The sequence below is a fragment of the Meles meles genome, chromosome 7 (assembly GCF_922984935.1).
Source record: "Meles meles chromosome 7, mMelMel3.1 paternal haplotype, whole genome shotgun sequence".
Taxonomy (NCBI): Eukaryota; Metazoa; Chordata; class Mammalia; order Carnivora; family Mustelidae; genus Meles; species Meles meles.
In genome coordinates this window covers 48603897-48631764 of record NC_060072.1, presented here as the reverse complement: position 1 = coordinate 48631764, position 27868 = coordinate 48603897, and the positions used below count along the sequence as shown (strand labels likewise).

The following is a 27868-nucleotide window of genomic DNA, read 5'->3' as shown; positions in this document are numbered from 1 at the left end:
TATAAGCACAAGGGGACGATTGAGTAGACTAAATGAAGACAGGGTGCCATGGCCCTTAATTGGTGAGCAGGTGAGGGTAAACATTGTAAACCACTGATTAGAGGGTTCTGTGGATCCAAACTGGAAGGGAGAATGGCAATATAAACAGTGGGAAGGGCATATGGTGTGGTAAGAATCCATAGAATTTGGTGGCATGATAGGAAGAAAAGCTTATCAGGAAGACCATGTTAGGAAAATTAGACTTTAGACCTTGCTTGATTCTCATTCTTGTATCTTAAAGATTCATTTCCTTGGGGAACCCCCTGACCACCTCCCTCTCCCCAAGTTTAGATCCGATTGTGTTATACCTTCACAGGACCATATTTTATTACTTCAAAATATTCATTATCATAGTTGATCATTGTTTACTACCAGTCTTCTCTCACTAAGTTCTAAGGGAGAGGGTCTGGTCTGGCTTTACTTCCCACTGTCTTACAGGTGCCAAATTTAGTGCCTGACACAAAACAGGGGCTCAATATTTGAATAATTCTTAGATCAAAGAGGATATTAAAATTGTCAATCAGACTACTTAAGAATTAAGGACTGGGGCACCTGGGTAGCTCAGTTGCTACACATCTGATCCCAGGAGGATCGAGCCCCACATAGGGCTCCCTGCTCAGTGGGAAGCCTGCTTCTCCCTCTCCTACTCCCTCTGCTTGTATTCCCTCTCACTGTGTCTTTTTATCAAATAAAAAATAAAATCTTTAAAAAAAAAGGAATTAAGGACTGAGAATATTACACTGTCTTGAGGACTGTGAGTAAAGGTATTCTCAGGAGGGAAACTCATAGCCTAAGTCCTTTTTTTTATTATTATTTTTCAAGTATTTTATTTACTTGAGGGAGAGAAAGGGCATGTATGCCATCCCCAAGTGAGCACGGGGAAGAGCAGAGAGGATGGAAAGGGAAAGGGAGGTAACTCCAGCAGACTCTGGGCAGCTGAATGCAGCACCCCAGACTAGGGGCTCCATCTCATCACCCTGAGGTCATGACCTGAGCGAAACCAAGAGTTGTGCTCAACCCACTGAGCCACTCAAGTGCCCCTAAGTCCTTTTATTTTTAAATAAATTAACTGAACATTCTATTCGAGAAATGAGGGTGAAAAAGAAGAAAAAGGTAATAACCTGAATCAAAATCACTAGAAGTAATCTTTGAAAAGGCCAATAAAATAGTCAAACTATGGGACCCCTGGGTGGTTCAGTTGGTTAAGCGTCTGCCTTCAGCTCAGACTCAGGTCATGATCCCAGAGCCCTGGAATCCCATAGCCCATCCGGCTCTCTGCTCGGCAGGGAGCCTGCTTCTCCTGCTGCCTGTTCCCCCTGCTTATGTGCTTGCGTTCTCTCTCGCTCGCTCGCTCTCTCCAAATAAAATAAAAATTTTAAAAAAGCTTAAAATAGATAACTGGCAAGACTAATCAAGGGACAAAACAAACAAAAACAAAACCCAAAGAAACCCAGATGCGTAGTTTTTACACTAGGTGGTAGAACAATAGATAAAAATAAAATTTAAATATGGTAGATCACTATATACAACACTAACCAAGTATATCAGGACATTTAGGTTAACCAGACATTTTTCGAGAACAATTAAAAGCCCCAACATTGATTCAAGAAGAAGAAAACCGAAACGGTGCACTAACGATGATAAGTGTGAGTTCATCATGCTATTTTGTATATTTTGATTGTTAAGATAAAATGTTTAAAAATAAGCTTCTAAGAAATAATGCTGTCCCTTCTTTGGCTATGACTACATTTGCTCGGCCCCTGTCTCATACATAAAACTGGCCCATAGCGTCCGCACTCCACCAGCTTGAAAGCAGCTGTCCAGCGAGTGAGTCAATGGACACACAGGAGAAGTCCAACATAAAGAGAGGAGTCCCAGACGGACCCAACCAGAGCTGACATTAGGCCACCTAGGAGGTAAGAGACCGAGGACGTGGTTTTAATCTCACGCGGAGCCCAACGCGCCTGCGCAGGGTAGAGACCGCCCCATCCAGCTCGGGGGCGGAAGCTCGGGCGCCCCGAGCCACGTGGTCGCGGGCGGAACGGGGCGGGGCGCGCGGGACGTGCTGCCGCGTCGTCACCAGCTGAATGGGCGGCGGCGGAGCTTGTGTGTGCAGCTGAGGCTGCTGCCCGCCGGGGACGCGGAGAGTGCATGCCTCTCCCGGACCAGACCGTGAAGCCGGAGAGGACGTGGCGGCGGCGGAGGAGGGGAAGAGCAGCTGGAGGCAGGCTGGGCATCCCTCTCGGGGGCTGGAGGGCCCTGGCTTGGCCGGGGTTATGGCATCGCTTGCGGACCGAATGCGAGGCAACGGGCGCATCGCCGCTGGGCTCCTGCTCAACCTCCTGGTGTCCATCTGCATCGTGTTCCTCAACAAATGGATATATGTGCACCACGGCTTCCCTAACATGAGCCTGACCCTGGTGCACTTCGTGGTCACCTGGCTGGGCTTGTACATCTGCCAGAAGCTGGACATCTTTGCCCCCAAAAGTCTACCGCCTTCCAAACTCCTCCTCCTGGCCCTCAGCTTCTGCGGCTTCGTGGTCTTCACCAATCTCTCTCTGCAGAATAACACCATAGGCACGTATCAGCTGGCCAAAGCCATGACCACGCCGGTCATCATAGTCATCCAGACCCTCTGCTACAAGAAAACCTTCTCTACCAAAATACAGCTCACGCTGGTGAGTAGCTTCAGCTTGGCAAGGCGCACCTTTACCCGTCCATCTCTTGGACCGTCTTTCTCCCCGGGAAATTCGAATGTTTAACCTTGCGCCACACCCTCTTTCCCCATCGTCTTGAAATCCACCACAATGAGTCATCTGTGGCCATGTGAACTTCAGGTTTATTTGGGAGAGGTGAATAAAGTCATCTTGGCACTCTATTAGGCTCTTAGCCCAGAAGAGTGTGCTTGTGTAAGTTTTCGTAACTACTGTTTGATGGAAATCCATAAATGCTGTGATTGGTAAGAAAGGAAAGCTGTATTGCATTACGCAATTCAGCGTTTCAGAATATCTGCAAAATCTCAAACTGAAAAATGGCCCTTCTTTGGCCCAGGAGAATCAAATCTTGTATGGTAAACGTTAAAGGTTCAGCATACAATATGTCTCCGAGTATGTCTGCAGCAACATACTGCAGAGTCTTTTTGTGTCTTTAAATAAAAGGAGATGATAATTTTAATACTTAGTGACTTACAGTATTTAAATTCTTAATGCTTTTGTTATACCTTCATGCTTGTGGGTTGTTTAGACACTAGTTGGGGGGGTCCTCTGTACTTGCAGGTTTAATGTGTTTGTTGCAAATTGCATTGCATTGACTCATTAATTTTACCCAGAATTTTAAGTAGAATTAAATATGAACATAAATATAGAATTAACATATTTCATTTTGAAGAAATCAGTTTGTTTTTTCAAACGGAAAAAAAATCCAATTATAGAGGTTTATTGTTTCCCAGTGATATTTTTATGGTTAACCTTGTAAGACAACATAAAAGAAATACTACGTTTGTCTCATGAATTTAATCTGAACAACATTTGCCTCTTTTTCTTTACAGATTCCTATAACCTTAGGTGTAATCCTAAATTCTTATTACGATGTGAAGTTTAATTTCCTTGGAATGGTGTTTGCTGCTCTTGGTGTTTTAGTTACATCCCTTTATCAAGTGGTTGGTAATTTTTTTTTCTTTATGTGCCTTTTTAGCAGATTTCATAAATTTGAAGCTGTATCCCAAGGTTTAGAAAATACAGTATAGAGACAATAGACTGTTGGGAAGAAAGCATAATTGCATAAATTGTCTGACTCAAGGTGAAGAGAAGAAAAGAGACAGAGAAACTTGGGTGTTTGATGCTCACCAAGTACCTCCCTATCTATTGTAAGTGTATAATATCCGTGCTTCACAGTCTTGAGTTTGCGGGGATGCTGTAGCTTTATCTGGGAAATCTTTACAAAATAGGTAGTAGTAAGACTTCATTCTTGAAACCGAGACTACTGGTGAAATTTGTGATTTACTCTTTAATTATAAGATTACTGTGAAGGAGCAAGTCCCTTTCCAAAATTTGAACAGGAAAGGAAAATTTGAGATTTATAAATCTTTTCCTCAAAAAAATATGCTGCTGATACTGCTTGTACATCAGCTTCCAATGATTTGTCTATATCCGTATTTTCTAGCAATGGGTATATCACTTCTGGTACTATAGTATCCCAGTGCTTTGCCTATAGCAGGCTCTCATTAAAAATTTATGCATGGATCCACTCACTTCATTACCGTAAAATCTCAGCAAGTATTTTTTGTTGTTGTTTCTTACGTAGTGGGGGAAAATAACTTGGTGTAGGGTGCTGTGAAACAGTATTTTCTCTATACTGAAAACCTTGGACTGGAAATTCTGTGTGCCTGCATGGAGAGTCAGAACCAAATTGTGTAACTGATTTTTTTTTTTTTCCACAAATATCTGCTGGTTATAAACTAAGGTGTTCTTGTTATGAATGTTACAGGTTTAAGATACAGCCTTAGCATCTGAAACATTATAGTACTGATCATTTCAGAAACATTGTTGTACAGACATTGTGGAGTTGAGTACATTTTTAAGTGGGAAGGAGCTGTGTAAATAAGAGACCAGTGTCAGGAAGAGAAGGAGGACCCACCCCATGCTGTCATTTGGCTCCAAGATACTCTCACTACAGAGAGGAATTAGAGCAAGCTCACCCTTGTGCTTTAAGAAGCTTTACTTAGATATACTTCAGTGAGTTTAAATTTTGTTATTAGATACAGTAAGTGAACATTCCTATTCCTCTTTTTTGTTAAGCAGATTTTTTTTTTTTTTTGCCCAAGAGGGGTTACTTGTTTATTAAGTACAACAAGAAATTTTATTTATTGAACATCAAAATTTCTTGTATCCCTGACACATAATTCAACTCAGAGTATTCACTGTCCTTGCCAAATGACCATTTTCCCCACAAGCCTCAAAATTACTGTAGATTAGAATCAAAGGATTCTGTATCCCTCAGGTACATATTTGAAATGGGATTGACTAAGGAATGATTGTGGACAAACTAACAGGCAGAGTTTTCTATTATTAGTAAAAGTACTGTTAAGGACTCCCCAAAAGTTCATTTTAAACAAGTTGTATTTTCAGGGTGCCTGGGTGACTCAGTGGGTTAAGCCTCTGCCTTCAGCTCAGGTCATGATCTCAGGGTCCTGGGATCGAGCCCCACATTGGGCTCTCTGCTCATCGGGGAGCCTGCATCCCCTTCCCCCGCCCCCCACCGCCTACCTCTCTGCTTGTGATCTCTCTGCCAAATAAATAAATAAAATCTTTAAAAAAAAAGAAAAAAAGCTGTAGTTTCCCATTGTATCCAGGTGTAATTTCTAAGTTATTTCTTCTCATACTGCTAGGGCAATCAAAGGAGTTAAAAGATGAATGATCAGGTAATAGCTTTAGTTGTGGAAAGATGGCGGATTCCCTTAGGCATTCGTTCAGCAGACATTCCTTTTGCTTGATGCTCAGCCTTGAAGATACGAAGATGAAAAGCAACTAAAATCCAGCATGGTAGAAACACATGTAGACTGCTAATCGCTGTGTAGCTCAGGGTCTGAGGAAAGTTCTGAGGAACACCCAGGAGGAAGTGGCAGTTCTACAAGGGAGTGGTGAGGTTAAGACTTCATGGAAAAGTTAGCGATTTAAATGGAAGGGCCCACAGGAATTTGCTTAGCAGAGAAGTACAACAGAGGTCTTTCTTTGCAATGATGTGTGGACATACGGAGCATTTTTGGAGAACTTGATGGATTTGGTGAGATTCTAGTTGCCTTGTGGAAGCCTGAGGCTTAAGGGTGGGCAAGACCAGATGGCACAGTCTTGAATGTCATGCTGAGGAAGTGTGCTCCTTATCCTGCAGGCGCCAGGAAGGGGTTTAGATTGGGGGGCGGGGGAGTGACTTGATCATTACCTGTGTTTCAGCGACAGTGACGGATAAGCAGCTAGGAGGCTGTCTGTGGTTCAGGGGGAAGACAGGAAGGCACCGGACAGAGAGTGGGAGAGGAAAACATATGCGGAGGAAAATACAGAGCCCAGGAATCTTTTGGAGAAGGAATGAGCTGTACCGGACAGAATGTAGAATGAGAAAAGGAAGGCATCTCATCCTTGGGGGTGATGAGGTCTTTAATGATGGGAGCAACACAGGAGGAGCTAATTTGGGGAGGTAAGTACTGAGTTGGCTTTAGAACAGTCCCTGCAGATCGTGTAAGTGAAGGCAGCCGGTAAACTGTTGGAGTTTGGGGACTAGCGGTGCCCTGAGAAAGGAGGTCAGAGCTGGAGATGTCTTCAGGTGTAAGTGAGATCAGTCAGGGAGATAAAAAGGAGGGACATCTACCTTACAAATAGTCAATGAAGGAAGACGTGAGTTAGGAAACAGTGCAGACCAGAAGTCAACGTCTTCCAGGAGACGTTTGTCTGTTCCACAGACAGCCCCCTCAGGAAGAGGGCAGAGGGATGTCACCTCTGGAGGTGACAGTGCCCTTTGGGGGAGCAGTTGCTTTAGAGCGATGGTGGGCAGAAGCCAGGGTGCAGTGCAGTGAGGGGATGTGGAGGCCCTGAGAAGAGCCACCATTCCAGGCGGTTCTCTGTCACACACCAGCTGTCCAGTGAGGCTGCTAAAGAAACCGAGGGGCGGGCATCCACACTCTGCCTCCGTTTTTGCTCCCTGTACCCTCCCCAGGAGCAGGCCGCGGAAGAATTGATTCTTTGTCCTTCATAGTCACAGAAGACTCTCAGTGAAGGCTGGCAGAGTATGTTTCAAATTTCCTGCTCTCCTATTTTTGTCTTGGTGTATTTCTATAGCCTTCGAGTTTATAGAACAGGATACCCAGATCTACAGGATAAAGAATTATGTAGGAGCAGTTATTCAAAAGCTGGGCTGTTCCTGCCAGATCTTATTCAAACAGTCCTGTCAGGCCTTCTTTAAAGCCTCCTTTTAGTCATATTTGTGAAACATTTTGAGGATGGATGGGATTTGAGGTTTTGAGGTGTTGGTTCTCCTGAGTAATACAGGCTTTTATTTTTTTAATCTTTTTAAAAGATTTTATTTATTTTAGAAAAAGAGAGAGAATGAACAGGGGGAGGAGCAGAGGAGAGTGACAAGCCAGCTCTGTACTCAGTGTGGAACCCAACTTGGGCTTCATCCCACAACCCTGAGAGCATGAGCTGAGCCAAAATCAAGGGTTGGATGCTTAACTGACTGAGCCACACAGGCACCCCTTGAATGATACAATCTTTATTTGTTTATTTTTTTTTAAAGATTTTATTTTATTTATTTGACAGAGAGTGCACACACGCACAAGCAGGGTGAGTGTCAGGGTGAGGGAGAAGGAGAAGCAGGCTCCCCGCTGAACAGAGAGCCCGATGTGGGCTCAATTCCAGGACCCTGAGATCATGACCTGAGCCCAAGGCAGACACTTAACCGACTGAGCCATCCAGGCGCCCCTGTTACAGTCTTTTAAAATGATTTGCAATTCCCTAACTTCTTCTAGTGTACTCATGGGGGATTACCCACAGTAGAATCATCCAGAAAGAAGAAAATTCCTTCTGCCATTGACTGGGTTTTCTAACATTAATGGAAAGGCCTCACATACTACTCTAGCCACCCACACTGGCAGCCAGGATCTCTGAGGTTCCTGTCAATCCCTTATTAGTCTGCCCTGCTTACCCCCTACTTCTTTTGAGGGGCGGGGAGCAGTTTTAGAAAGAAGTGAAGTCTAACACTGCGTCTCTGTTCCTGCTTGTCACCTAAATGTCCATTCCTGTCTCCTTTTCCCAAGACCTGTTACTCGAGGGCCCCCCTGTATGAATTCATTGACTCGCCCCATTTACTAGGGTCGGCGGGAAGAGGGGATATTTTTTTCTCCTTCTTTATAACTGAAAAGAAAATAGATTGTCATACATTGAATTTGTAAAGCTCCTTTCATCCAGGGTGCTTCAAGGACATTTGTATATATTATTGATCTTTTTTTAAAAATTGATCTTTGGAGTCTTGTAGAAGAATTAGGCATTTCTGCTTCCCTCAGCCCTCCCCCATGTTCCCATCCTGGTGACTGGAGTCACATCTTTTGTTTACTAAGTGGTGGTGTTTTTTTCCTAACCTCACGTCTTTTGTCTCCTGATTTTCAGTGGGTAGGAGCCAAGCAGCATGAATTGCAAGTGAACTCCATGCAGCTCTTATATTACCAGGCCCCCATGTCCTCTGCCATGTTGCTGGTCGCCGTGCCCTTCTTCGAGCCAGTCTTCGGAGAAGGAGGAATATTTGGCCCCTGGTCACTGTCCGCATTGGTAAGTTCTAAGTGTTTCACTAAGAAACAAGAGAATCATCCCTCTGCTATTAGTGCGATTTTTAGTTTTCAGAGCACGATCTCAGATCCATTCCTACATTTAATCTTCCTAATTACCCTTGAAGGGAAGCAAGCAAAGGATTCTTTTTTAGATAAAGAGACTGAGGCACAGCGTGGTGTGTGTGTGTATGTGTGTGTAATTTTATAGACACGGACTCGTGTCATAAATGCTGTTCTGATCATGGATTCCTTTTCCCCAGCCCTCCTCCCCACACACATTCAGCATTTCATTTCCCCATCTCTGCCCCTGGAGGTAAGTCTTGTTAACATTCTAGTGTGTGTTCTTCCATATTTTTCTCTGCTATCCATACGCATGTAAACAGTACACACACACACACACACACACACACACACGTATATACATAAATTAAACATTTATTTCTTTGACAAAAGTGAGGTCATAATGAAAATAATTTTCTGCATCTTGCTTTTCTCGCTTCATACCTCGTGAACCTCTCTTCAGATGTTCTGTTCAGTGTCCGTATAATAGATCCGGTGTTGCAGTAGACAGCCTTACTATATATATCTTTAGGAACTGGCACTTTTTTCCCCTTTGGAACAGAGTTCTAAGAGCAGAATGGCCAGATCAAAGGGAAGTGTACTTTGGGGACATTTTAAGTTAGAAAGTATAATCCCCCTCCTTAGGGAAGGAATTTATGCTTCCCACAACCTTAACCTTTGGAACACAGTACACAGAAAAGGCTTGTTTGTTGGTAGTGATCATTTCTCAAACTTGCAGAGCCCTTACTCTATCCTGAGAACGACTCCAACACTTGGCAAATGTTAACTTATTTAATCCTTATAACAACTTTATTAGGTGACTGCTATTATTATCCTCATATTTAGGATAGAGGATGAGGAAACTGAGGGGCAGATTTAAGGAGCTAACTTAAGATCCCACGGCCAGTAAGCAGACCAAGCATGCTGACTCCAAAACCCATATTCTCAGGTGCTCTGCTCCGCTGCCTGTGAGCAGAATGCTGGTGGTTTCCAGTTCACATACTTTGCATATAACCTTTTTTCCACAGTAGAAATCACTTGTCCGTCTCTCAGTATTTCCTCTTAATTTTACGAAAGTTCTAGCCATCTTGGTTACCTGGTCTTCACACTCTTGCAGCATAGATAGCTTAAACCGAAAGGAGGGGCTTTCTGCAATAGGCCCCCTGACAGAGTCGAAGAAGAAAAGTGGCCCCCAAAAAGTCAGAGGAACTAAGAGCATAGCAGTCTGAGTCCACTGAGTGAGAAAAAGTCACCTCCGTTCCTTAATGTCCCTAGAGGGCATCGTTGCCTCAAAGTAGAGGCAATTATGTTTTCGGTGATGGTCCAAGTCATCAAGGAGTACGCGTATAACATTCTGTCAACTCAATAAAATTAACAACAGTATATTTCTAGAAACAGTTTCTTAAGTCTTTAATGCTCTTACTTGAAATTATAATGGACTCACTATGGTAAAACAAATGAGGTGTTACTGTTGTTACCTAAATAGGACACAAATCCAGCTCCTTCAGTCCTCCTCTGACCTCCATGATCTAAAAGCTGATAAAAGCCTCGGGGGACAGAGGGCTCTTCAAATAGGACATATTTTCTTTAGAATTTATATTTCTTAATAATTCAAATAATAACTGATACTTTATCTAATTCTCTTATTTTGGAAGTAGAATATGACTTTATAATTTTTTAAATACAACAGTGGGAAAGGTCTGGATGGATACTCTAGGGGCCCCCAGGTGTTCAGCCACTTTGTCCCCCATCCTCAGCCAAGCTGGTTTCTTCATGTCCCATGCACACATCTTGTGCTTTCTTGCAGCCGTGCTTTGGCCCCTACTGTTGTGTCTGCTTGGAGTCCTACCCCTTCTTCTTTGTCTAATCTGTACGTGCATTCAAGGTCCAAACACCCACTCCCTCCCCGAGCTCTAAAGGACATCTCCTGCCTAGAGATTCATAAAAAATCTGTTGTGTGTTGGTCTCTTCATGAGGCAGCGCTCCATACCCTTTTACCTGTTTCCTGAGCTCACTGGCTTTCCTGTGGCTAAGAGGTAGCCACAGTGGAATGGGTTACACACTGGGCCTCCAGAATCAGTCTGCCTGGGCTTCATCTCAGCCCTACCACGTACTACTGTGTGAACTAAGGCAAAGTGCTTTTCCTTCCTCTGCTCGTCTGTGAAAAGGGATAATATTTTACTACCTCATGGGTGCTTGTGAGGATTAATCTAGCTAACATATGTAAAACATCGAGGACAGTTGTTGGCACATCGTAAGTGCTGTGTAAGTGCCAGCTATGATTAGCATGATTTTTAGTATGTCATCAAACGGTTTCCAAGCTCTTTGAGGACCAGACCCTATTCTGTTCCTCCAAAGGTATGGTTATAGATAACTACTGAACACCCATTGATTTCATTTAAATAAAAATAAATACGAGCAATTAATAGAAAAACATCTGAAAGGATACTTACAAAGGTATTAACAGTGGTGGGTGGTTAGGATTATGAAAAGTCCTTACATTCTTTTTTCTTACCTTTATTTTCTGATTTTTCTATATGGAATATGTATTACTTTTATAATTAGCAATTATTACAATATAATTTTTCTTCAGATGGATAAGAAAAGTGAACCTGGAAATTCGCATTCAGCCAGGATGTTATTGGAGAATTTTCTATTGCACCTTGTAGACAAAATTACATTTCTAAGTACTATTCGTTCTGCTATTTTACCCTCAATTCTTGCTGTCTCCCAAATGGATTCTTTTAAAACTCTTGTTCTTAATGATGGTTATTTAAGTTTTTAGAAAAGCCTAATGAGATGGATTTTTACCCGATGATGATAATGATCGCAACTGCTTTACATTAATGATTCTTTGGGTTTGTTTGTAGCTGATGGTGCTGCTCTCTGGAATAATAGCTTTCATGGTGAACTTATCGATTTATTGGATCATTGGGAACACATCACCAGTCACGTATCCTTTTCCTAACAACTCACAAATGCATTGTCTTTTCTATTTTCCCAAACTCTGTCGCATTCATTTCCTTCTGTGAGTCTTGCATTTACTATTACGTGGCCTAAATTGAGTAGCTAGGCTGATCTTCAGTCTTTTCCTGTATCTTTCCACACCAGACTCTATGGAAACTTAAAGAAAGGTGAGCCAGGGAAATGGGTTAGTTTTCATCTGCAGTAAGTGACCTTTACCCTTATCAAAATCAACATAGAACACCAAGCCTGGCCCACAGTGGAGTCAAATTAAATACTTGTTGAGTGGATAACAGAATGGACGCTGGGGTTTTTAATCACTTTTCAGTGTCTGTAGTAATAAAGTACGGGTACAGTCAATCCAAAAACAAAAGATAACTTCAGACCATTGAAATCTGACTTTTGAACATGGTTTTGTACTTATTTGGATATGGGTGTGCCTGTTTTTCTCCAATCAAGAAATGAAATCAAGCCTCAAAGGTCTGAATCATTTGTAACATTTTGCTTGTCATTCTGTTTCTCTTCTCGTTTCACTCCTTCTCCACTCTTAAGCAAAGGCAAAGAAGGATTTCCCCAATTCGGAGAGGTAGTTTAGTAACATTATATCCAAGTGTGCTGATCTATTTAAATGAGTGAACACTGAGATGTCACCAAAGTAAAAAAAGCAGCCTATTTGTCAACCATCAATAAATACAAACAACAGTTATAATAAGAATGATTAAAAAAAAAAACCCCTATACTTAGTAAATATTTATTTTGCACCAGGCTCTGTTGGAAAGAAACACCTCAGATGTAATAGGCATCGGACTCTCAAAGCAGCTCTGTCGGATAAATTCTTTCATTGTATTTTGCGGAGGAGGAAGCAGAGGTACAGAGAAGTTAAGTAATATGGTTAAGGTCATATAGCTGAGAAGTGTGGTGTCCAGATTTGAACCCACGCAGTCTAGTCCCCGACCTTGTGCCCCCTGCTGCTGAATCAAGGCATCCAGTGCTGTGCCCTGATTAAGAACATTCATTCATTCAACCAATATTTTTTAAAAAATTTTTATTATTATTTTTTAAGATTATATTTATTTGACAGAGAGAGAGAGAGAGTGAGAGAGGGAACACAAGCAGGGGGAGTGGGAGAAGGAGAGGAAGGTTCCTGGCTAAGCAGAGAGCCTGATACAGGGCTCGATCTCAGGACCCTGGGATCATGACCTGAGCTAAAGGTCAACAACCTTAACAACTGAGCCACCCAGGTGCCCCTCAACCAATGTTTATTGAACAACCACTGTAAACCATGCACTGACTTAATAAGTCCTTCCATGATGACTATCTACCATATGTTGGGCATGGAGATACAGGGGTGAGCAAAAATCCTTGCTCTCCCAGGTTTCCTTTCTGGTGAGGGAGACAAAACAAGAAAAAAATTCACATATACATGTACAGTGTCAGATACTGTGAGGTGCCAAGGAGAAAAAGTAAAGCAGGGAAGAGGATCTGAAATGTTGGGGAAGAGGATCTGAAATGGGGACTGGGTTGAAATTTTGGGGGTGGAAGCCAGGAAGGCATCTACAGGGAGGGGATTTTTGAGTGAAGACCTGGAGGAAATGAAGCTGCCCCATGCAGACCAGGATGAAGAGTGTTCCTGGTAGAGGGAGCAGCAGGGAGGCCCTGATGAGCAACCAGGAGACCTCATGGTTGCAGCAGGGAGAGCGCAGTGTGGAGAATAGTAAGGCTCTGAGAGGAACAGGGTGCCGGGCTGAGCAGAGCTTGCACCTGAGATGGGAAGCCATTGGCACTCGGAGCAAAGAAGGGACGTGCTTTTATCTACATTCTAACATGATCACTCTGGGCTATGGTGTTGAGGACGGCCTGAAGCAGGTGTTTCAGCATCAGTGCAGTTGACCTTGTGGGTTGGACAGTTCTTGTTTGCGGATGCCTGTCGGGTGCACTCCAGGATGTTCAGCAGCACCCCGGCTCTGCCTGCTGGGTGCCAGTAGCACCCCCTTTTCCCCAATTATGATGGCCGAAAAGATGTCTAGTCCTCTTTGGTGGCAACGTCACCCCGGCTGAGGAGCCCTGCACTGAAAGAAGGGCACTGCCGCAGCTGAAGTAGGACAGCCCGAAGGAGGTTTGGGAGTGGGGAGCTGAGGGGAGAGCAAGTCTGAGAGTTCAAGGTCGGGATCTCAGCAGCAGCTGTTCCAGAGACAGTCAGGTGTCCTGTGTAGAGGCTGTTTAAGGCAGGGAGACTGATTACCAAGCAAACAAGTAGAAGAAGAGCTGCCCAGAGATTGGGTCCTGGGTTCCGTCCATGTCGACTATTCCAGAGCTGAGAGGAACGGGCCGTGGAGGAGCAACCAAGGTAGGGGAGGAAAGCCCTACAAACCCCCTGGGTGAGGAGGAGGGGGGTCAGCCATGTTGAATACCACTGACAGGTCAAGCCGAGGAAGGGCAGGAATTGAGGAGGGGCCTTGGGAAGGTGGAGAGCGCTGCTATTCTGGCAAGAGCTTTCTGAGCATAGAGGGGAAAGCCTGACTGGGGCAGTGAGGGGAACTAGAGAGGGGAATTGGAAATACCAGGTGTAGAGTGTTCCTTTTTTATTTAATTGAAAGTGTGTATATATGTATATATATTTTTTCTTTTTCTTTTTTACCTCACTGAAGAATTTTCTTTACATGTGCCTTCCTTCTCACATAACTGTCTTCCACAGATCATGAGCTACTTAAAAAGAGGGGCTGAGGAGTAAAGAAACACTGAAGTGTTAGAACCAGTGGCTTTCAGATAGTTCACCGTGGAAAATGAAGCCTGTCCCCTAACGGTTAGAGTTAGCTCCTGGGGAAGAGCCTCTGTTCTTCAGGAAATGCCATCTGGTGGGTCAGGTGAGCACAGACTCCCTGGTGACACGGCCGGTGCTCTCCTGCCCAGAAGGAACCTGCAGAAAACAGAGCGGGAGCAGAGAGGTCAGAAGGCCCAGGTGTGCACGCCCGGCCCGGCCCTGCAGCTGTCGCTCTCCTCTGCCATCAGTCAGCGCTAGCGCTGGTCACATCTGCAGGGTCGGGGTGCGGGGAGTGTTGCCCCAAGAAGATGCCCCAAGCCCCTGGCAGGTGTTTATCATGCATAAATGCTGCTGTTGACAGCTACTGACATGTGCGGTGCATGTATTAGCCTAGTTAATCCCGTGAAGTCGCTTTTATCGATTTCCATTGTACAGGCAGGGAAGCTGAGGCACAGAGTGGCAGCTATTTCTTTTCTTTCTTTTTTTAGATTTTTTTTTTAAAAGATTTTATTTATTTGACAGAGATCACAAGTAGACAGAGAGGCAGGCAGAGAGAGAGAGGGAAGCAGGCTCCCTGCTGAGCAGAGAGCCCAATGCAGGACTCGATCCCAGAACCCTGAGATCATGACCTGAGCCAAAGGCAGCGGCTTAACCCACTGAGCCACCCAGGCACCCCTCTTTTTTTAGATTTTTTAAATTTTATTTGACAGCGCTAAAGCGCACAAGCCAGTGGGGGTGGTGCGCAGCAAGCAGAAGGGGAGAGAGAAGCAGCCCTCCCGCTGAGCAGGGAACCCGACTCCACTCGGAGTTTGAGCCCACGACCCTGGGATCAAGACCTGAACAGAAGGCAGACGCTCAACTGACTGAGCCACCCAGGCGCCCCTGGTAGCTATTTCGAATAGCGTTACTGGAGGAATAGCCAGCTACACAGCAAACATCTGAAAACATAGTGAAGTCCTGATTTACATGGAAAAACACATGTGTAAAATATGGAAAGCCTGATTTTTGAAGGCATGGTACGTGTTTAGTTTATCTTCAGCACAGTGATCTGGAAAGCTGGAATCCGGCGGCAAGTTACTGCTGGCCACACCCCAGACTGGAACGTGGAATTGGACTTAAATAGACCAATTCACATCTGAACTTCAACTCTGCCACTTCCAAACGTGGTGATCTAAGTTATTTGAAATCCTTGAGCCCCAACAGTTGCAGGATGGGAAGAATGATACCACAGTGAAGGTAAATGCTATGCCTGATGACATGAGGGGACACAAGCAGGTAGCATGGCACCCAGCGTTTCCTTCCCAAACAGAGTCCTGCTGGATGTGTTTACCTTGAGTCTGCTGTCTGGTGCCATGTACATCTCCTGCATTTGCCAGGGGAAGTTTATTAGAAAGAGCACTATAAAACATAGTCATAGGGGCGCCTGGGTGGCTCAGCGGGTTAAAGCCTCTGCCTTCAGCTCAGGTCATGATCCCAGGGTCCTGGGATCGAGCCCCGCATCGGGCTCTCTGCTTAGCGGGGAGCCTGCTTCCTCCTCTCTCTCTCTCTGCCTGCCTCTCTGCCTACTTGTAATCTCTATCTGTCAAATAAATAAATCTTTAAAAAAAAAAAAAACATAGTCATAAGTTGCTGGGCAAAAGAGCTTCTCTATACCTTGTTCTCAATTCCTTTCCAACCTTATAGCATAGCCCCTTTGCTCTGGAGAGAGATAGTCGAGGTAGTTGAGGCAGTCTCCGGTCACTGTTGCTGAAGCCTGGGATTGACCCAGGCCCAAGTCCTTGTTTCCTATATGGGGGCGGGGGCGGAGAGGTGGGGGTGTGATTCAGTCTGTGCTTCATGCAGTTCTCCAGCCACTGGAAGGCTTTGCTTCGCACGTATGTGTGCGCACCTGTGTGAATGTAACATCTAGCTTGTTTTCCTTCTCAGTGTGTGTGTGAGTGTGTGCCTGTCACAACCTAGCTTGTTGGTTTTGTTGATCCTTAGCCAAAACCCTCAGCTATAACATGTTTGGACACTTCAAGTTCTGCATTACTTTATTTGGAGGCTATGTTTTATTTAAGGATCCGCTGTCAATTAATCAGGGTCTCGGCATGTTATGCACATTATTTGGCATTCTCGCCTATACCCATTTTAAACTCAGTGAACAGGAAGGAAGTAAGAGTAAACTGGTACAGCGTCCATAATTGGGTTTTGGTGGAGAAAAAGCCACCCCAGGAAGATAAAAATGTTAATTAAGTGTGCAAGTTACTTTCAAAGAAGAGGAAAAAATTGTATCGCAAAATTCACTGAATGATGGTTTGCAAGAAGTAACACAAAGGAAATTTTATTCATAAATAGGACATTCTCCTTTAGAATACCTCTAAGACCATGGCTCATGCTTCTTTTCCAGGACTGATTATATGAAGTCTATCGGATGATCTGATTAAATGAAATAAAATACATGAAATTAAAGTTCTATAATAGGGACAGAGAGGTCCAGATAACCTTACTACACATGTGTCGTGGTTTGTAAGTTCAGACCTTTCTAAGGAAAGCGAGGATTCCTCTGCTTATTCATAGGTGGCCCCTAGTGTGAGCTCTTTTATAATTTCAGCCAAAGTGTTCAAGTCAGAATTTAAATCTAGCATATCTGTTTTAGTTCATCTAGTGTAACTTCCTGCTTATTTCACTAACAGGAGTGAAATAGCATTTATAGAAAGCAAAGCGTAGGAAAGAAGCCCATAAGACAAAATCCAAATCTAAAAGTACAATTTTTTCAGAGAAAATGGATAGGAGAAGTTACACGTTATCCAGAAAACTGCAGTTGCTATAGGTATTCTCTTGTTTCTGAGCTCTCAGTGAACTCTAGAAACTGTATCGCACCCTAAAAAACAGAACAGCTCCATGTTTAAATGGTCCAAAGAGGAGATAGTCGATGGAACTGAGCAAGTGTCTTATCGTGTTTGTTCTCTCGGCCTCTTTGAGCATTTCCTGTTGGTAACTTCTTGCTGTCACCTCTCTGCTGTCACCCTGCCTTCCACGTTGGAGGCCGGCATGGAGCTTTCTCTGACACTGAAGGCTTTGTAGTGAATTCTCTTTCTAAGGTGGCTGAGGAAAATTGTCATGCCACAAGTCAGGGCAAATACTATCCAAACATTAAGCAGAAACGTGGTGAAAATATGTGGAAAGTTTTTAAAGAGTAGTAGAAAAACAGTCAATATTTAACCAGTTCCATTAGTTATTAAGGGGATAATTTTTAAAAATTAGCTTACAAGGGAAATACAGGGTTTCAGCCAAAGGCAATGTAGTGCCTCACATTTCCTTGCAAAATGTGTTTCTGCCTTCTAGCTTCTTCACAGTTGAGCATTAAAAGCTGTTGTTGTTGGTAACTTCTCACAATAAATTGACTGCAACAGTCCCTCCTGTAATAAATAACTCTTTTAAAAATGTTACGTATACCTTTTAGGATTTTTTTTCCCCTGGCCTGTTTGAAATGAAAAACCTCACTGAAAATCTGTTTTGACAGAATTTCAGTATATCGGTCAATTGTCAAGTGACAAGTATATGTGATTTTCTGTTTTTGTTTTAAATATTCCTTGGTTCTTCTCAGTTTCTAAAGATATATTTTATTGTGCTAAGAATTATGAAGCTATCTTTCTTACCAGATGAGCCTCAGGCATTATGTTTGTCTAAGAAATGTTCTCTGGATGTGTTTAAATTAACATATAATTATTTCCCCAAAGCTGGAGAAAAGTATTTCTGTGCAGCAAGGATTACATGACTTCTGCATATGGACAACTGAGTTGATTTATGTTATGTGGAAATTCTTTTTAACTGTAAATACTTGGGGGATCTAATCATGTTGGGGAGGGTTATAATAAATGACTGATGTCAGTAGGAAGGCAATAAAAAGGTTAGAGCAAGATCGGGTCAAGGTATGTGTATATATAAGTGAATAAAATTCCTACCACTGGAACTGGAGTCTGATCAACAATTTTTGCCCTGAAGATGATCTTCCCATTGAAAAGGAAATTCCTGGACGAATAACTGGGCGCAGCCACAGAAACGGTGCTGTGGACGAACCCACACTGTCCTTTTGTTACAGATGTAACTGTACTTGTTTTTAATTCTGTGTTAAATGGCCGAACTTCAGTTTTTACCTGTTACAAATAAAGAGAACCTGCTATTTTTACTTTTATATTGTGTGTCAGAACTTTATAGAACCAGTGAAAGAAGGAAAGCATCTGTGTGTGTTTGCAGTGGTAATCCTGGCCTGTCCAGCTCACCAAAATGCAGAATCTAATACAAAATTTTCATGTTACTTTAAATTTAACACAGGGGCACCTGGCTGGCTCAGTCAGAGGGGCATGTGACTCTCGATCTTGGGGTTGTGGGTTCGAGCCCAGTGTTGGGTATAGAGATTACTTTAAAAAGTGAAATCTTTAAAAAATAGCCATAACATGGGGTGCCTGGGTGGCTCAGTCAGTTAAGGATCTGACTCTTGATTTCTGCTCAGATCCTGATCTCGGGGTCCTGAGATGGAGCCCCACACTGGGCTCCATGCTTAGAGGGGAATCAGTCCCATGCTTGGGATTCCCTCCTTTATCCCTACCCCTAATCATGCTCTCTCTCTCTCTTAAATAAATAAATAAAATCTTTTAAAAAAAATAACATACCTTAAAGGAGAACTCTGTCTCTGAAATGAAACAGGCTTTTTCCTGTTTCATTTTTATTTACTTTTTATTTTTTTTTATTTTTTAAAGATTTTATTTGAGAGAGCAAAAGCAATCACAGAGAGAGAGAGGGATCACAGAGGCAGAGGGAGAAGCAGACTCGCCGCTCGGCGGAGAGCCCAATGCAGGGCTCAATCCCAGGACCCCAAGATCATGACCTGAGCCAAAGGCAGCCCCTTAACCAAAGCCACCCAGGTGCCCCTCTCCTGTTTCATTTTAAAAATGCTTTTTAATCCTTGTCATTTTATAAGTTATTAGTCTTTTTTTTTTTTAATTTACTTAAAAGCAACAGCATTGGGATGCCTGGGTGGCTCAGTTGGTTAAGCTGCTGCCTTCGGCTCAGGTCATGATCCCAGTGTCCTGGGATCGAGTCCCACAGTGGGCTCCTTGCTCAGCAGGGAGTTTGGGCTTCTCTCTCTGCCTCTGCCTGCCACTCTGCCTGATTGTGCTCTCTCTTTCTCTCTCTCTGACAAATAAATAAATAAAATCTTAAAAAAAAAAAAGCAACAGCATTAATCAAGGATTCCACATTGACTCCATCAGTAAGTAGTTGTTGGGTGAATGAATATACAGAATGGCCAAAGGTGAATGTCTGATGGAAAGAATGGAGACCAGATTTATTAGATAGAGTCTGTTCTGCATTTCTATTTCCAAACTTGAACTGGATTTACTTGCTATACTTTCTAGCAGAAAAAATATTAATTAAATAAAAAAGACATTAAAAATAAGACATTCAATAAAAACAAAATGAGTTTATGATGACAAATTCAGATAAATGCTAAACACGTACTTCTCTATAGCATATAACAAGAATCTGGTCCAGAATTGGCTGTCAGTGAGGGTGTCTATGAAGAAAAGCTGACTGAGCTGAGCTCTGATGGATTTATGGAAGTTAGATATGTAGAGGGAGGGGACCGCATTCTGGTAAAAAGGAATAGCACATGCAAAGGCCCATGGGTTGGAGGAATTATGATGAGCCGAACTGCAAACGGGATGCAGTAGAGAGGTTACATTTCAGGGAGGGGAGGTATGGTGTGGCATGAGCTTGGAAAGGAAGGCTGACCTCGGACCATAGAACACCTTGCAGCCCATGTTAGGAATCTAGTCGGAGCAAGAGGGAGTGTTGGGAATGTTGTTGCAGTCAACCCCTTTGTTTTAAAACTAATGAAGGAGAACCAGAGGGATGGTAGGAGACCAGCTGGGAGACAGTGTACCGAGATGTGATAGCTTGAGGGCTGGTGGCAGTGAGATGATGATAGACATGGACAGATCCAGGAGAATTTAGAAGATGGCATCAACTTGGCTGAAGATGGATTGGAAATGGAGGGCATGGGGGAGGTGAAGTCAGGAATCACTGATTCCTGGGTCTGGTTGGTGTGCTGAGACAGAATGGTGCCATTCTGTGAGATAAGAAACACAAGGTAAGGTGTGGCATGGGAAGGAGGAGGACGATGAGTTCATACACTGCCACCCTGGTTTCGAGTCATCTTTGAGACATCCAGTTAAAAATGTTAATCAAAGGGCACCTGGGTGGCTCAGTGGGTTAAGCCTCTGCCTTCGGCTCAGGTCATGATCTCAGGGTTCTGGGATCGAGCCCCACATGGGGCTCTCTGCTCAGCAGGGACCCTTCTTCCCCCCTCTCTCTGCCTGCCTCTCTGCCTACTTGTGATCTCTGTCTGTCAAATAAATAAATAAAATATTTTTTTAAATGTTAATCAAATAATCAGATACACATGTCTAGAAGTCAGGAATGTTGTAGTTGGAATGGAGATAGTATGAGGGGAGTTCACGGGGTATGAATGATATGGATGAAAACACCGATCAGGATGGGCTCACCTAGGAAGCATGTACAAAACAAGAAGACCGTTTACAGCCAAGCCTTGAGGAGCTCCGGCATACAGTGGTGGAGGAATATAATTCTGAGAAGGAAGAAAAAGATGTAGGAGGAAGCCCAGGATAAGAGTGGGAGAGGGGGGTGGACAAGTGGGACGGCACTCCTGAGAGGCTAACGTAGGTGTATACAGAAAAATAACCACTGCATTTGCTGGCAATCCACTGTTGATCTTAGTAAAGCCGTTTCCGTGGAGTGATGGTAGCAAACGCAGATCGTAGAGGGTCGAGCCAGCGTGGGAGAGGACATGGAATCTTCGAGTACTGACAATTCTGTGGCTATTGCAGCACGCGATATTGAATGCTTATGAGGAGGGGGCTTTGTATATGTGTCTAAGACTTCGACCATAATGATAATTTATTATAAGTAAAATTGTAAAGCACCAAATAACGCTAGGTACCCCCTGCAAGTAGTGTACATGCTTCTTTCTGTAGCAGGGATGATCTTTTGTCCTGCAAAGTCGTTTCCTTTTTTGCTTCTGAAGGTATTTTTGAAATATGGGTTGCTATTAATAAGATCAACAGTAACTTTTGCCAACTGCCAGCATACTTCGAAAAAAAAAAGTTTGCAAACCCACCAGGGGATGCTCAATTGCGCATTTTTGGCTTCTATGACTGTAAGATAACCCTGCCAAGAAAAGACCAGTCTTAGTCTGGGAGCTAGTATGGCACAGTGGAACAGGTGAGCCTGGACATCAGGATCATGGCTTCCGGTCCAGACTCTGCCATTACGTAGATAGACTTTGGCTTTGGGCCATCTTGCTTAACTCTTGGTTCTCGGTTTCTTCATCTAAAAACTAAGGGCTTTGATCCAGATGATTTCCAAGGGACTCTTTATCTCTCAAATCTCCTGGTTCTGCTTTTTCAGATTGAAATGACAATTTCTCCTTTGTTTATGTTGAGAACAGATTTGATTAAATGAGAAAGATTTAGTTAGTAAGATCCTTGTAAGAAGTCTCCTTGTTCATGTGTATTTTTTTTTAAACTGGTGAATTGTTTTTAGAAAGGATATGCAAAACATTAAATGTGATTTATGTTCATATTTGTTATGTTAGAGGACATATGATTTCATTTGATTTCTCAAAATTGCTTCACATTATATGGGGTGCCTGGGTGGCTCAGTGGGTTAAAGCCTCTGCCTTCAGCTCAGGTCATGATCCTGGGGTCTTGGAATCGAACCCCGCATCGGGCTCTCTGCTCAGCAGGGATCCTGCTTCCCCTCTCTCTCTCTGCCTGCCTCTCTGCCTACTTGTGATCTTTGTCAAATAGATAAATAAAATCTTAAAAAAAAATTGCTTCACACTTCATATGAAGTCATTGGGAGGTAAATTATTGCCAATTCACCAAATTATTTATGGAGGGATATTTTTTGATATGCTGTATCCAATTTGGAAAACAGCATATCATCCAAACCATAGTAATTCACATTTTTCTATTTAGTTAAAAATCTCATAAATACTATGTACACCACAAGAACAAGCCTGTTTATTTATTTAACCAGCCAGGATTATGCCTGCCTTTTTATCTTTTCCTTCAGGACTTCATTTTTTTAGAGCAGCTATAGGTTCATATGCATTTCTAAATGTTTAATTTTTATTACCCATAAAAATTAATTTTTCTTTTTTTGTTTTGTTCTTTTGTTTTTTTCTGAGAGAGAGAGGATTGGGGAGGGACTGAGGGAGGGGGAAAGAGAGAATCTTAAGAAGACTCCGTTCCGGGGCGCCTGGGTGGCTCAGTGGATTAAGCTGCTGCCTTCGGCTCGGGTCATGATCTCAGGGTCCTGGGATCGAGCCCCGCATCGGGCTCTCTGCTCTGCAGGGAGCCTGCTTCCTCCTCTCTCTCTGCCTGCCTTGCCTGCCTCTCTGCCTACTTGTGATCTCTCTCTCTGTCAAATAAATAAATAAAATAAAATAAAAAAAAAAAAAAAGACTCCGTTCCTAGCATGGAGCCCAAGCGCGGGGCTCAATCCCATGACCCTGAGATTATGATCTGAATCAAAATCAAGAATCAGACACGTTACTGACTGAGCCACTCAGGTGCCCAAAAGTATTTTTTCTTTTACAATCAAACGGTCTGTACCAACTAAATGTTTTCATTTTCCTTTTCCTCTTTGTTCTTGCACTCCCCAAAGTCAGTTTCCTATTTTCTCAGTTCTCTTCTCAATTTAAAATTAGTGTTGGCGGTTTGGTACAGAAGAGTGATGGGGAAAGGTCTTACCAGGAGATGGGAGGCTCAAAATCAATTAGTCTGTTGAGATTTGGGGTCTCCAAAATTGGGATTTACCATGGGAATGATCAGACTTGCCAGGTCTTTCCTGGCCTGGAGTTTAGAAAGAAGACTAACATCTTTGAACTAGAGTTCTTAGAGCATCGTGGAAGGGCTCACTGACTGTATTTGCTAGAATCAGAATGTTTTATACGATTTAACAAAAAGTTACACAGGGGGAAAATGGGCAAAAAATTCTGTGGAAACACTGTTGCCTAACCAAACACTCATTCCTATTCTTTGCTTTTACTCCAGAGGCTAAAATGCTAACTTTTCTTTTCACCATGTTGCCGCATAGTTCAGGATAGTCGTATGAGATCTTGAAAGTGAAATGTAATTGGAGGTCGCTGAGGATTTCTGGAGCATTTTTTGTTTTCCTGCTAAAAGGGGCAGATGTGGCTGGCATTGCCTTTTCCTGCTTTGAACATAGCTGCGGATGTCCAGACTTGTACTAACTGGTAGAGCAGAGGGGAAGAGAACCTGATTTGAAAGTGCTGAGCTGCTAAAACAAGGCCATCAGATGCCTGTTTCCAGGCTTCTAGTTCAAGATGAAAAGTAAACCCTCATTACGTTAAGCCACTTTTAATTGCTACTCGCTGCTGAAGGCATACCAATGAGAATTTGAGGGTTAAAGAGGGCAGAAATGGAGGACTTGCTCTGGTAGACTTTGAAACCCAGGAAGCAACAAGTGAATGTAGCTGGTTAAGGACAAAACTAGAGTCGTTGCTAGGCTGACCCCAGCCATCTTTGCAGTCCGTAGAACACCAAACACTAAGGGCCAAGGGGTTGGGAGAGAAGAAATTGTTTGGTGGACATGGAGACACAGAGATGCAGTCTGGACCTGGAGCTATTGGTGTCTTGGGTGAGTGAACCACTTCTGACAGGAACAAACTTTTCAGTTAAGTGGGAGGTCATCTGCCTGGCCCTCCACTGTCCCCTTTTTGCCCCTTGATTTTGATCATCCCGAATTACCTAATACTCCCCTTGCCCCAGCCACAGCCTTACACTTTCTCAGTAACTACCTCATTCCCAGTGTTTACCCCAGTTCTTCAAATTGAGTTGGTAGGTCAAGAAAGTACTATCACCAATGACTTAAAGGTCATGCCTCCATCTTGGTACTGGACATCAGTGTGAAGGTTCTATAGATATTCTGTAAGAGAACCAAGGAAAACTTACTCTAGTAATCCTCCAAGACTTCCATAAAATCATAGAAGAATGGATTTCACTCGAGGGCCTCCCACTCTCCCCACACATAGGACTGTGGATATTAGTGAAGCCTGTGTGCTGGGAGGAAGTGAAGTGATTTTCATGGAAGACTCTACGGCCAAACATCGGACCATTTTTCAAATAAAGAATACCATGAGGATCTCCAATGCCTGGAGTCAAATAGCGTTCCTCACAGGGATGGCAAGCTTGTGGCTCTCTTACCTCTGGAAAGCTCAATACTGCTCTGAAACTCAGGGATTTTGCCGAGGAAATGGGCTACAACTTTTGTCCTTTCCTCCCCCGACACTGCACTGTGTGGCCCCACAGAAGTATGACAAGGCCTGTCATCATGGGTTCTCAAATGTCATCATGTTTGTCTCCATTCTAACGCCAACCTTGGCCTCACCCTCTTTCCTGGTGTGAAGGTCCAAGTAGAGCCGTCTAAATCTCCCCCACTCTAACGGGTCAGAGAAGCCAAAGGAAGTCAAGTTGCTCATCGGGAACCTGCTAGACATGGAGTTCACTCCAAGAATGACCACTGCAGGGTTTACAGACAACGGCGTCATGCAGCTGATAACAGTTCCCTGGACTAGTGCCTCTTAAGGTATGGACCAGTGTCAGTCCAGGAACAGTTTCTTACCTGTTCAAACAAAGTAAGTACGTAAGTTGAGAAGTAGTACTGAGAAATTTTATAGCACTTTGGTGTTACCATGAAGGACGGCCATTTGACTTTGTATGTTACAGAGTATCACTCTTCTATGGATTAGAAGTTAAAAATTCATTTTCAAACAGTTGGAGGATTGCTTCTCCTCATCTGGAGAGAAAGTGCCAGAGTTTGGGCCACCAAGTGATTTGATTATGAGGAGATTTGTGGTTCACTCAGACTGGCCTCTAAGTTACATGGCTTAAAACAGGTCTAATGTTAGGGCCTTTGAATTCCCAGACCTCTCTGGCCCACTAGAGCCGTGGAGTTTAGTGGAGGGACCAGGAGACCGCAGGGCAATAAGATTGGGGCTTCTTATATACAACTCACTACGCTGATGGCCTACTCAGTGTCTCCGGCAGGAGGTCTAATAGATCTCTCAGACTGAACTGCTCTTCCCCGACCCCAAACACCTTCATCCACAACATATTCTTAGCATTTGCTCAGATGAAAGATCTTGAAGTTGTTTTTGACATTTCTCTTTTCTCACCTTCTCACCCACCCTGGCAGGCTTGCTTGGCTCTGCCTTCCAAACATCCAGAATCCAACCTCTTCATACCATCTCCACTGCTACTGTGATGGTCTTTCTCTCTCTCTCTCTTTTTTTCCCTCTTTTTAAAAAAATTTAATTTCTTTTCAGTGTAACAGAATTCACTGTTTATGCACCACACCCAGTGCTCCATGCAATACGTTCCCACCATAATACCCACCACCAGGCTCCCCCAACCTCCCACCCCCCACCCCTTCAAAACCCTCAGGTTGTTTTTCAGAGTCCATAGTCTCTCATGGTTCACCTCTCCTTCCAATTTCCCTCAACTCCCTTCTCCTCTCCATCTCCCCATGTCCTCGGTGTTATTCCTTATGCTCCACAACTAAGTGAAACCATATGATAATTGACTCTCTCTGCTTGACTTATTTCACTCAGCATAATCTCTTCCAGTCCCGTCCATGTTGATACAAAAGTTGGGTATTCAGCCTTTCTGATGGACTCTTAAAGGATCCCCCCACTTTTACCCAAAGGGTCACAGTTCTCGGTGCAGCAGCCAGCGTTGGCCTGCCCTGTCAGGTCTCTGCTCGAAACCGGTAATGGTGCCCCCATTGTCCTCAGAGTCAAATCCTCCCAGCAGCCTCAGGCCTTACAGTGCGACAGCTCCTCTCTCACCCTTGGCCACCTCCTCTGCCCCTGCCACCAGGTCTTCATGCTGTGGCTTCACACTCCAGCCATGCTCCTACCTCCGGGAACTTGCTCAGGCTCCGCGGGGAAGGCTCCTTTCGAATGGGTGTGTGGCTAACTCTCCCTCCATGCTAGACTTCCCTCAAAACCTCACATTTTCCAAGGGACTTATCCTGATCTCATTATTGCAGTGAACTCACCCTCTCTCCCAGCACTCTGAAATCTCCCTGCCCCCACTCCGCTTTTTCTGTGTTCCACTGAGCATGTATCTTTACATTGTACCGTCTCCATGTGCTCAGATATTGTTTACTCTCGCCCCCTCCCGCCAGGGTGTGAGCTTCTCAGAGACAGGTACCTGTTTTACTGACTGCTGCAGATAGTCAGGCACTGAATAAATGCATCGCCTTATAGCAGTTCTTACTCATTCCTGGAAGAATCCGCCCAAACCTCACTGTCGCCTTAGAGAAGGGAAAGTAGAGGGAGAGGAGGAGGAATAAGAGAGGAGGAATAAGAGAGCTCTTGTTAAAATTCAGGGCTGAATTACCCCATAAAAACAGCAAGAGCTTCTCGTGCATTGCCCTCCTTGTCTCCCTGTCTTTGATTCTGTCTTTCTTTCTCCCTTCCTTTCTGGACGGGCCAGAAACAGAGGTGGCAGGTGAGGAATCAGAACGCATCCGCGCGGAACCCATCTGCGGACAGATTTGCAGACTTCACGGAGGTGAAACGGCAGGCGGGGAGGAATGCCTCAATCTGTCCATTCACTTTGAAAATGTACCTGCGTGCTGGGAGCGCCTGGGTTTTTTTCATCAGGGCAGGAGTTTGGAAAAAGGCATCCAGATCATTCCTTTCAACAGAAAGTTGGAAAGCAGGAAAAAAGCAAAGACAAAGTTTAGCAGAGAGAAAACACAAGATATGATAGAGTAATTCCATTCAAATATATCCGTATCACGACTGCATTAGTCACATTAAATTCACCTAGTTAAACGCAAAGACTTCAGATAGATAAACAAAATCTAACTACAGCTGACCCTTGAACAACACAGGTTTGAACTATGTGGATCCACTTAAATACATGAGTTTGTTGTTGTTGTTGTTGTTTAAGATTATTTATTTATTTATTTATTTTTTAAGATTGATTTATTTATTTATTTGACAGAGAGAGATCACAAGTAGACAGAGAGGCAGGCAGAGAGAGAGAGAGAGAGGGAAGCAGGCTCCCTGCTGAGCAGAGAGCCCGATGCGGGACTCGATCACAGGACCCTGAGATCATGACCTGAGCCGAAGGCAGCGGCTTAACCCACTGAGCCACCCAGGTGCCCCTGTTTAAGATTATTTATTTGACAAAGAGTGAGCATAAGTGGGTGGAAGCAGATAGAGAGGAGGAAGCAGGCTCCCCGCCAAGCAAGGAGCCCGATGTGGGGCTTGATCCCAGGAACCCAGGACCATGACCTGAGCCAAAGGCAGACACTTTTGCCTACAATTTAAAAAAAAACCTACATATAGGAGATGCCTGGGTGGCTGGCTGAGCCACCCAGGCATCTCCTATATGTAGGTTTTTTTAAAATTGTAGTTGAACTACAATGTTAATACTAGTTTCAGGTGCCATTCAACAATCCTATCTATTGAACAATGCTTGTGATAGTAAGTGTAGTCACCATACAATGTTATTGACTATATTCGCTATGCTGTACTTTTCATCTCCATGACTTATTTATTTTATAACTGGAAATCAGTACTCTTAATCCCCTTCACCTTTTTGCCCATCCCCAAACCCTCTTCCCTC

General features: G+C 43.7%; 1 protein-coding gene across 1 annotated transcript; it reads left to right on the top strand.

Annotated features, from left to right (window-relative positions):
• Positions 1-2125: 2125 nt before the first annotated feature.
• On the top strand, positions 2126-17532 carry SLC35E3 (solute carrier family 35 member E3). The gene is made up of 5 exons (XM_046013617.1): positions 2126-2717; positions 3587-3697; positions 8193-8351; positions 11281-11363; positions 16132-17532. Exons 1-5 carry the CDS (start codon positions 2316-2318, stop codon positions 16316-16318), a joined length of 942 nt encoding a protein of 313 aa, XP_045869573.1. The 5' UTR covers positions 2126-2315; the 3' UTR covers positions 16319-17532.
• The last annotated feature ends 10336 nt before the right edge of the window (positions 17533-27868 follow it).

Bases quoted from the DNA above. Each gene is read 5' to 3' on its own strand.
- SLC35E3 (XM_046013617.1), top strand. From the start codon at position 2,316: ATGGCATCGCTTGCGGACCGAATGCGAGGCAACGGGCGCATCGCCGCT. The intron at 8,352-11,280 runs GTAAGTTCTAAG...GTTTGTTTGTAG, and splicing joins CCTGGTCACTGTCCGCATTG to CTGATGGTGCTGCTCTCTGG. The intron at 11,364-16,131 runs GTATCCTTTTCC...CAAAACCCTCAG, and splicing joins GGGAACACATCACCAGTCAC to CTATAACATGTTTGGACACT.